Source organism: Protopterus annectens, chromosome 16.part0 (genome assembly GCF_019279795.1).
Source record: "Protopterus annectens isolate FY-2018-M chromosome 16.part0, PAN1.0, whole genome shotgun sequence".
NCBI classification, from domain to species: Eukaryota; Metazoa; Chordata; order Ceratodontiformes; family Protopteridae; genus Protopterus; species Protopterus annectens.
This window is the reverse complement of record NC_056750.1, coordinates 619,310,245-619,321,604: the sequence shown is the minus strand read 5'-3', so window position 1 is coordinate 619,321,604 and position 11,360 is coordinate 619,310,245. Positions and strand designations below refer to the sequence as shown.

General features: G+C 43.4%; 2 protein-coding genes across 13 annotated transcripts in view; one reads left to right on the top strand and one right to left on the bottom strand.

The window, feature by feature from the left end:
• The window catches only part of CIZ1 (CDKN1A interacting zinc finger protein 1), a 2,016,138-nt gene that overhangs the window by 481,113 nt on the left and 1,523,665 nt on the right, over window positions 1-11,360 (top strand). For both annotated transcript variants that reach the window (XM_044058876.1, XM_044058878.1), the window contains one exon: window positions 2,339-2,533. The gene's annotated coding sequence lies outside the window, so the exon portion shown is untranslated. The remainder of the gene's footprint in view (window positions 1-2,338; window positions 2,534-11,360) is intronic.
• DNM1 (dynamin 1) overlaps window positions 1-11,360 on the bottom strand; it is a 1,092,771-nt gene that overhangs the window by 724,630 nt on the left and 356,781 nt on the right. For all 11 annotated transcript variants that reach the window (XM_044058867.1, XM_044058862.1, XM_044058871.1 and 8 more), the window contains exon 2: window positions 1,688-1,761. In XM_044058867.1, coding sequence (XP_043914802.1) covers window positions 1,688-1,761 — 74 coding nt within the window. The remainder of the gene's footprint in view (window positions 1-1,687; window positions 1,762-11,360) is intronic.

The window sequence follows — 11,360 nt, the reverse complement described above, 5'->3', positions numbered from 1 at the left end:
CTGGTCCAGGTGGACTCAAGACATCAACAGGAAAGGCTTCCACCTCCTTATCTGCTGGTGGTCTGTAATGCACAGGACATTGTTTATAATGTGTAAGTGCATCACTTGGTCAGTTCCCATGATTCACCTAGCACACATCTGACTTATAGCAAAGGATCTTGTGAGGGGATTTTGCATAGGCTTATTTCATAGGTAGATGCACATGCATACTAGACAGACAAGTCTATTTACACACACACACTGCAAGCCAGGAGCTGTTTAATTTGTATTGCAGATGATACTAGATAGCCCTGGTTAATGACCCCTACATGCAACCCTCCCAGACCATGTAGGAAATGCTCTATAATGCAGTGCATGCAGAAATATGTAATATAGTGGAGTGGGTGCTTCCATTGCCTAGACACTTCAGAAGATGTACTGCAATATAGTCCAGACATCTGCAGCAAGATTTTTATTGTGTGTAATGCTGTACAACATGGCATTGTCCAGGCAGATGAAACAGCAGCTAGACATCTTGGCAAGTCTTTCCATGACAACTGTCCTAGCAGTGAAAGGGCACTTTTCAGAGTCGGGAGGGAACATGCAGTAGCATTTCACCACTGAACCTACATGTGGTATAGACATACCTGTCAACTTGTACATATTTTTGCCTCATATTTTTGGACCATTTTTCATAAAATTGTGGTTTTCTAGCAAATCATTGGCAAATCGATGAAGATTTACATCAGAAAATAATGACAGACATATGAGTTTCAGACTTCATACCATTTAGAAAATCCATGCTAATGTAAAACTTGTTATTCTACCTACCTTCCAATTTTGTAAGAGCAATATTTAAAAATTGTCCCTATTTTGGGTCTTTGTCCCCCCATTATTTATGGCTATGTCCAGATTTCTTGCTCTAACAGGTTGAGAGGTATGGGTACAGAATAGTGTAAATATTTAAAAACATTGTATCTGAATGTAATTGCTTGTATATATATATATATATATATATATATATATATATATATATATATATATATATATATATGCATATATGTATACATATATACAAATATATATGCATACATATACATACATATATACATATACATATATGTATGTATATATATATATATATATATATATACACACACACACACACACACACACACACACACACACACACACACACACACACACACACACACACACACACACACTGCATCCTCTTTTTAAAGGAAAGCAATGCAACGTTTAGTCATATATTTAAGTACAGTGATTATTCGGTGGCTATATCTTTAAGAGGAGTGAAAATTACTGAGCATGTGTATCATGTTACTTCGTCATTAATGCACTTAAGTAAAGGTGTTTTTTGAAGGCACATTGTGTCTAATTTCGCTACACTTGATCTGTTTTGACTATGTACCTGCTTTCCAGTGTACATCTACAGTGGATGCTTAATTTTCATAACACTGAATCTTTGCAGACAATTCCTTTATTCACTCTTTTATGAAAAATAAAATATACATTCAGATACTGCTTTGTGGAATGAGATATGCTACCGAGTGAGAGATTATTACACTAGAAACACGAAACAGATGAAGCAGATGAATTTTGTATTCATGAATCTAATTTTGTTTTACTGAAAGCTGTAGTTAAGAAAAAAAATACCAGCTACACTTTAAGAGTTATTATGTTGTACCTGTGTTGCTGTTTATTAGCTGAAGAACCAAAGGGCGTCTAGTAACAATCCCGGATCCTCGAGGCAAGAAGTCCCTGAAAAATAAAACATACAAAACTCAATTGAGAATGTGTTTGCATTTATCATTTTCACATCCTAATCGACATAATGAAATTCTGAAGGCATTAGTACCCTGGAAGTGAAACCCCAAAGTTAAGCATGGGTTAAGAGTCTAAAGTAAGAAATTCAGAATAAACTACATAAAACAGAGACTAGACAGAGATTAATTCACAACAGATTGTATTATGAGACCAGATTAAAGAAATCCTTGTGAACACAGATCCTGCAAATGAAATTAGGCATACTTTCACATATATCAGAGAAAGCTCTAAAATCATAAATAGCTTTTGTTTTTCTATAACAGTTTAGCAGCATAACTTAAACTACCAAGATGTAACCCATTACCTCCACCCCAAGCATCACCTACCACTTTAGGATAAGAACCTAGAATGAAAACTTCACTGACGCATTAGTTTGGAAGACTGAAGTAGATGTAGCCACTCATAAAAAAGCTGAAAATATACAAGTCCTATGAACATGAATATGACATTTCCACAATTATATATAGTCTCAACTGGCAGTCAGTTTAACAACTGTTTTTTTTTTTTGCAGAGGGCAATCCTCCTTCTCCCTCCCAATGTAGGGGATCTGCTCACACACCACTGGACTATAAATATACTGCCTCCAAGGTCACATAAACTCAGGGAAAAAGTATTTACAGACAAGCGTCTTGCCCTGGAATACACTGACAAGCATTCAACTGTGAGCAAATGAGCCACAAGCAACTGAACAGCAAGTAAATAAAAGGTAACCCATTTTCTTATGTGATTTGATATTTTCCACAGTATCCCTTTTCTAGCCATCAGCAATTAATCTAGTAACAGCTTTATACAAGCAGTTGTTCAGGATGATGCAGATGTGTCTTGAATGTAGAGAATTTCAGAAGGCAGTTTTGTAGCAATACTGTTGCAAGGGATGATGGTCTACCTGATCATGTTTCAGAGTAATGCAGACAGAAATTGTCCACAGCCACAATTACAAAGCAGCTTGGAGCAGAAAGTGCTTCACAGCACAGCTGTCAGCTATTTTCTAGTTCCGTGACATGTTAACATGTCTAAATATCTAATACTCTAATAGGCGACTTAAAACAAACACATATATGTCTATATCTATATATAAATAGAGATGCATAAGTCAGATATATAGACAGATATACCCCAATCCCTGAACAAAAACGGGAAAAAGGGTTGTGGATAGCAGCAAAACATTGACAAAATAAAATGGTGAACATCATGAGTAAGAGTGAAAATAATTACCCACTACACAAAATCCAACTGAACAAATCAGCAATCTACACAGTACTGGAAAAGTGTGTGTCCTGCAAAGGGTTGGCCTCCTGTTTAGGATTAGTTTCACTGCCTTGCACCCACTGAGTGTTGAGATAGGTACCTGCCCTGGGAATTGTCAGTGAATAAATAAATAAATAAATGGGAAAAATGTGTATATGCAAGCCCCCCTGCACCCCCACACCATCTACAAATTAAATATACTAACTCCGGGATCGCACTACAGTGAGAACGGTAATGTTCCAGTTCTGCACTGTATAGAGATCTACATTACTGTTTTCTTCACTGTACAGTGATCTCGGAATTAGTATATTTAGGTTGCAGCCCCCCCCCCCCCTGCAAAAACATGTTTTTCTTTTCTTTTTTTTTTGTTTTACAATTTCGAGATTCCACAATCTCGACATTATGGCTTCGGGATTTTGAAAGTCGAGATTGTGGAATCTCGAGATTTATAAGTGGACCTGTGTGTGTGTGTGTGTGTGTGTGTGTGTGTGTGTGTGTGTGTGTGTGTGTGTGTGTGTGAGTGTATGTGTGCATATGTGTATATATATATATATATATATATATATATATATATATACATGTATATATATATATATGTATGTATATATATATATATAAATGTAAACATATTGTGGTTCTTTCTCTATGATGTGTAAAAATCCTTTAAAACTGAAGTGCCATCATTTAAGCAGGACTATTTAAATTAGTACAAACAATACAAGAATACCTCAAGTTGCACATGAAATAAACCAAGCACTGTATAAAAAATGATCTCTTATTGGCCAAGCAATTACTCTTTATACACTGGTTGCTACTTTTTAGGTTACTGATGGAAGTACAGTATTGCTATAAACAATGTAAATAGTGTGTTTCTTTAGCAACACAGCTACATTCTTGTATTAAATAGAGAGGGTTACCACAGAAATAGTTGTTAATGTGCAATTACTTGACTAAAATGATGGATAAAAGGAGAGCTATACGCCTGTCTTTTACAGAAGTTGATGTCTGAATATTGGTTTAGGCCTGGAATGGTGGTTCTGGGGAAGAGTACTACAGCAAAGAAGAAGCCTGGATATCTTCCACTAGGAGTGTAGAAAGAAAAAATCTGGCTGATAGCATCTTTGGAACAAGTTAAAATTGGTATGAGAGACTGTTTTGTTTTTTTTTTTTTTTTTTTGAGAGAGATTACTGATAAATATCTGTTGCTTCATCTGTATTTTTTCTGTTCTATTCTACATTCAGTGCTCCCTGAACCAACCAACATACTGGTTCCACTACAGACAATAGCCAAATGTGATAAGTTGTCATCTTGGCAGACACTGGGTTAACTGTTGCCCCGTTTCTCCATTACCTTGTAATACTTTGATGTGTGAAGGGGTTCCCAAAACAGTGTCTCAGTGACATCTGTTTGCATGCTTGTGTGCCTCAGATGAAATGAAGTTGCCATAAGTGAACAAATACTGTGGTACTACACTAATCTACACTGGCTGTCACCGATGGGAGTCAGTCATGCCATTGGTTGTGCTGCCTCCTCTTCCCCATGATGGGTGAGCCAGATAGACTGCTGAATCCCACCATCACCAGGCAGCTCTACAAGCACCCAAGTTACTAGTCAGTCCCAGGATCTGGGCCATGGAGCAGACAGAAAATTGGAAAAAAATGCATTTTGCATCTTTACACAGTAATATGTTTACTGAGTATTACAAGGCCAAGATGGGACCAGGAAAATAAGGAATTTCTTTAATTGTTTAAACTAAGAGCTATCATACAAAGAGAAAATGGGCTGAATGCCAGACTAACCATTCAGAGTCAGGGCAGGATTCATAGAGATACTGCAAAATGTGTAAAGCAAGTGTTCCAGAAAATGCAAGGAAACTTACAACATATGATTTATGAACAAAGTAAGTACTAGGGTTCTGTGTAAGGTAGAATGTTAAGTTGTCAATCTCACCTTCATTCTTGCTGGATGGGTTCGGAGCTGAAAATCGGCTCCGACTCAGCCTAATACTAAAGCTCGAGAGCTATTTTTACCGGCTCGAGGCTATGTTATGTCCCATAATGCTAGGCGTCATATACCCAGATCTCGTTTGCCGCCTTCAGCTACGAGTTTGCATTTTCACTGGCTCCAGGTCGTATTTAAAATTTTTTATATTTATAGTTAGTTTTTGATTGATATTTTTTCCCTAGATATTTTTTAGTAGTGTTAGTAGTCTCCCGACTAGTCTTCCCTCCCTTTATTAATAGTTTTCCTACTCTTTTCCACCCTTAAGGTGGTTAGGCCTTTTATAGTAGGTTTGTACAGTTTGCACAGGTTCCTTTCAGTAGGTGTGTGTGTGGAATTTTGTTTTGTTTTATTGTAGTAACTTTAAGAGTGTCTGTCAAGTGTTGTGTGTGTTTGTATACTTGTTTAGACTTTGTTGTCCCGTTGCTGTGGTATCATGTCTAAGGATACCAAGATATCGGGATTCAAGAAGTGTGACTCGTGCTGTCAGAAGATATCTCTGACAGACGGTCACTCTTCTTGTGTGTACTGTTTGGGCCCTCTGCACCTGCAGGACTCTTGTTCCATCTGTCATGCTTTTAGCCCAAGAGTCCTGCAGGAGCGCAGAAATAAGCTCATCCTAAGGGGCTTATTGAAGCCCGAAGGTTCTCCTACCAAGCCTCTGTCAGGAAAACCTTCTAAGCCCGCCAAACCGTCGGCTCCATGTCCGGAGCCGGCGCCGAGTGGAACTTCTTCTGCCTTGTTGGTTCTGGCCGGAACCGATACATCGAGGCCTCAGTCGGCTCTGACCTTGGCATCAGAGCCGTCTCCAAGCCGAAAGCGCTCCCGATCTCCTTCATTGGAGTCGGTCAGGTCGGCTCTGAAGTCCCCTTTGCTGTCGGAGCAGAGCCATAGGTCTCACTCCTCTAGATCTTCCAGGCTTTCAGACCACGACCTTGAGAGGGTAGTCAGTAGGCTTTTGAAGTTGCAGGCGCTCGCCCAGTTATTGCATAGCCCGTCTCAACAGACAGTGGCTTCTCCAACACCTGCTCCAGTTCCTCCTCTGACTATTCCTTTGAGCTTGGAGCCGGAGGCCGTCGGGGTTGGTACCGTGGGGGTGTCGGAACCGATTCCACCCTTATCGGTTCCTTCGTCGGCTCCAATCCCTTCATTTGCTCCATTCTTGGAGGGATCCGGGCGCCGGGACTCCCTCGTCGGTTCTGAGGGGGCAAGTGGCATTGGACCCTTGTCCAACCCTGTTCTCCCTCTCGGAGTGTCGGCGCAGGTGAGCTCGGCCCCGACATCGGCCTTGGAGCCATCCCTCTCGGTGCCGGGAGGAGCTTTCATCTCTTCGGAGGTGGGTCCCTCCTCTCTGCCTGATAGGGGCACCTTTGAGGTCATGAGGAGCGTGCTGGCTCCTATACCGGTGCCACGGTCGGCCCCATCGGCCCCTCCTTTCATGGTGCCTGCTTCAGCCTCTGCCTACCCTCCCGAACCCAAGCGTGGAGAACCAACGCTCCAGGTCGCCCCATTGGGGGTATCCTCCTCTTCTGAGGCCTCCCCTGATCCTGCGGGGGAGCCCCCTGGGAAGAGGACATGCAAGAGGAAGCATGTGGACTCCCCGGAGTCAGTGACATCTGACACCAACCTGGATGATTCGGAAGGGTCCCCAAGGTCCCCCTCTGAGGATGTCTCATTTTCTGACATCCTAGATATCCTTAAACAGAGGGGGAACTGGTCCGCCCTCAACCCTTCCGAGGACGAGTCGGTGTACCTGGACGCGTTCGGTTCTCACCCTTCCACCTCCTGGGTGTCCCCACCTTTCGACCCACTCATGGAGGTGGTGGCTCGGAAGGCATGGACGGCTCTGGATACTATGAAACCAACTCCCCGGAGGCCCACAAAATTTATTACAGCCCCTTCAGACAAGCAGTTTCTCACTAAGGGCGTCCCCGTTGATGCCATGGTGGTGGCGGCGGCCACTAAGAAGGAGTTGGCTGACCCTTCAGTTCCTGTCCATCCTCCTAATAAGGAATCTAGGACTATGGATAGGTACGACAAGCGGATGTTTTCTTCAGTGACCTTTGCCATGCGTTCGCTGAATTATTTGTTCCATTTCACCCGTCTTCAGAGAGAGACCTTCTCAAAGAACTAGTTGATACCTTACAGGACCCATCAGCTGTGGGGTCTCAGGAAAAGATCAACTCCCAGCTAGGGACCCTGAACTCTATTGTAAACTCCTCCATGCGGCTCATTTCCTATGCCACCGATGGAGCAAGTAGGGCTGCAGGCACAGGCGTTGCTCTAAGGAGACACGCCTGGATGCGGCTTTGCAACTTTGCCGACCCCTTCAAGGCATCCTTCACCCCCTTTGACGGTTCTGCCTTGTTTGGACCTCAAGTGAAGGATACATTGACCAGGTGCGAGCAGGAAGGCAAGACTCTCTCTGCTGTAGCAGTCCGTTTTTCTACCCCTTCTAGACCATACCCTAAGGGTCAGAAAGGTGAGAAAATGTGGTTCCACAAACCGCAGGGAGTACTGCTTGACGCACGTGGTGAGCTTCCTTCCAGAGGCAGAGGAGGGAACAATAATAGACGCCACCTGAGGGGCAGGGGGGGGGGTCCACAGAAGCAGGGTAGCAAAAAATCTTTCTCTGACAAACCCTTTCAGCACCCCTGAGGAGCTGCCCGACTGTCCACCTTCGGAGGCAGTCGGGGGAAGACTATCACTGTACCCAGAAGCCTGGCATTCCCTCACGCAAGACAAATGGGTACGATCGATCATATCCGAGGGCTACAGAATTCCCTTTATTCACACCCCACAACAGCCAAAAGGGCCCCTTCCAGACGTTCCACCTGGTCTGAGGGATTTAGTAGCACTAAAAATTTCAAAGCTGCTAAGAAAAAGGGCCATCCAGCCAGTCCCAGCAGACCAACAAAGATCCGGTATCTACTCCAAGTTCCTTTTGGTACCAAAAAAGACAGGGGACTGGAGACCTATTTTGGATCTCAGCAGGCTGAACAAGTTGGTTCAAAGAACAAGGTTCCTGATTGTCACGCTACAGTCCATTCTACCCTTTCTGGGTCAGGACAATTGGATGTGCTCTACAGACCTTCAAGATGCACACTACCATATCAAGATGAACAGGCCCTCCAGAAGGTTTCTCCGCTTCCGGCTGGGAGCCAGTCACTACCAACTCAGAGCCCTGCCCTTTGGCCTCACCACAGCCCCCAGGGTGTTTACCAAATGCATGGCAGTGATTGCGGCTCCTGAGATGACAAGGATTGCAGGTGTTTCCATATTTAGATGACTGGCTCCTTACTGCCACCACCAGGCATCAACTACTCCAATCCAGAGATTACGCTGTACAAACGTGCAACACGCTAGGTATCTCTATAAATTTAGAAAAGTCTGCATTGTCGCCTTGTCAGTCTATTACCTTCATAGGTGCAGTTATTTGGGAGTGGAAAAAAGGTTATGGTGTAGTTGGGATCCCTTGCAAAACACAGTGGAGCTCTCAGCAAAACTACCCACACAAGAAAAGGATTTTCAGACATTCTATCTTGCAACCATTAATGCCATGTTCAGATCTTATTACAGAAGATTGCCAGCAGAGTCCAAGCCAGATTTGTACTAAAACACTTGGCACTTTACATGGCTTTTTAGAAGAAAAACGGACTGCTACAGAGGATCATAATGGAACTCATAAATAAAGACATAGGGAACTTGCAGACTTTGGATCCAACCCAGTTTGGCTTTGTCAAAGGCAGATCATGCCTTTTAAACTTGGTTGACTTTTTCGAAACAGTCACCAAGGCCATTGATGAGGGAAAGGCAGTCCATACAGCCTACCTCGACCTGGCAAAGGCTTTCGACACAATACCCCACTCAGGTATCATTGAAAAACTTATCAGCTTAAATGTAAACCCATACATCACAAGATGGGTTGCAAACTGGCTAAGTGACACAACCCACAGGGTCAGAGTTGCTGGCGCCATGTCAGACTCAAAGCCTGTCACAAGTGGTGTCCCACAGGGCTCAGTCCTGGGCCCACTCTTGTTCGGCATCTACTTTTCAGAAGTACAAGCAAACACAGGAGGGTTATGGCTGACAAAGTTTGCAGATGACTGCAAACTGGGCGCCATAGTCGAGAACACATCTGACACAGATATCCTTCAGAAGGGTCTCACAGAAATGGATAACTGGTGCCAGAGCCATGGCCTAAAGTTAAACGCCAAGAAATGCATAGTCATACCCTTCGGGAAAACAAGGTGACCCCTAGCTACCATATAGGTGACAATCCACTGAGCACAGAAGAGGTTATCAGGGATCTGGGGACCCAGGTTGACAGTAACCTTTCGTTTGACACTCACGTTGCTAAAGAAGTTAGGAAGACCTTCTACATTGCCCACCTGATCATGAAGGGATTCACATCTAGATCAAGGGAGGTCATCGTCCCCCTGTACTCATCACTCATCAGACCAATGATTGAGTACAATGCCCCATTCGGAAAGTATCTGACCCGACACCTGCAGCAGCTGGAAAGGCCCCAAAAGTTCCTCACCAAAAGGATAAAGGGTCTCAAAAATATGTCTTATGCTGCCCGACTGAAAGAACTCCAGCTCTATTCAGTCGCTTATTGCTTGCTCAGAGGTGACCTGTGCCTGACATACAAGGCCATGTCAAACCCAGATTTGATGAGCATGCTTCACTTCAAAAAATCTAGATCCCTCAGAACTACAAGGGCGGGAGACTTAAACCTTGACACGGTTATTAATAGGACGTGCTGGAGGGACAGATTCATCACCCAGAGACTCCCTATGCTGTGGAACAAAATCCCGGTACATGTGAGGCAGAGCACCTCGCTGGCCCTGTTCAAAAGAAATCTTGACCAATGGATGGGAGATCGCAGATATACCCCAGGGATTACCTCAGTGTCACTGCTTGACAGAGGCACAGCAAAATAATGGGCATAGTTTCCTTCAAAGTAAAGGGGTGGTGAAAGCCACAAAACTCTTTAATTCTTCCTCCCTTTGAACCGGCGGCTTCTTGTTCGTTGAAGTTGCTCTCGTGGAAAACACTCTTCTAAGTAGCCATCAACTCAGCAAAAAGGGTCTCGGAACTTCAAGCCCTTTGCGTTCGCCCTCCTTATCTTGTTTTTCACAAAGACAGAGTGTCACTTAGGACTAATCCGTCCTTTTTACCCAAAATAATCTCAGAGAAAAATCTGAATCAGACCATAGATCTTCCAGTCTTCTTCCCAAATTACACCAATAGAGATGAACAAAAGTTACATTGTTTGGACATTCACCATCAATTCCACTTCTACCTGGAGAGAACCAAGCAGATGAGAAAATCAAACCAGCTCTTCCTGTCTTATGAGGAAGGGAAGCAAGGCCAACCAGTCTCTAAGGTAACTTTGTCCAGGTGGTTGTCCTGTCTTATCATGTTGGTCTATTAGTTGAGGAACAGGGAACTTCCTACTAAGCCTAGAGCCCATTCAACCAGAGATTTAGCTTCTTTAATAGACTTTCAGGCAAGATTGCTGATGGATTCCATTTGTGCAGCGGCCACTTGGGCCTCTCCTCATACCTTAATTTCTCATTACAAGCTCGATATGGCCTCCAGAAGTCGGGCTGATTTTGGTTCCACGGTACTCAAGAGTTTGTTCCATTGAGCCACCCAGGATTTAGGTGCTAGGGACGCTGTCCCATCCAGCAAGAATGAAGGCGAGATTGACAACTTAACATTGAGAAGTTATGTTCTTACAATAACGTTCCATGTTAGTTGTCTTCTTCTGGCCTTCTTTCCTGCGTCCAACCCTCCATCCCCCTAGCCTGGGAAGATCTAGAGTACCTTGTGAGAATTATTGCCACCTCAGTTATTTCCCCAGCTAGCTCCCTCCTTTTTGCTAGCTCTTTTACAGGGGTTTATATATATTTATATATATATAGATATATCTTTCTCTTTTTTGTATCTATGATTAGGTGAATTATTCTCTGTTGTGGTGGGACATATATGTCCATAGTGTTAGCTATCAAACGAGATCTGGGTATATGACGCCTAGCATTATGGGACATACCATAGCCTCGAGCCGGTAAAAATAGCTCTCGAGCTTTAGTATTAGGCCGAGTCGGAGCCGAGGTTCGGCTCCGAACCCATCCAGCAAGAAAGAAGGCGAGAAGAAGACAACTAACATGGAACGTTATGGTAAGAACATAACTTCTCATTATTGAGCACCAGATCTGCATATCCAGAACATATTCAAATGATAAATTCCATAAGAACAACATTGCCAGTGGAA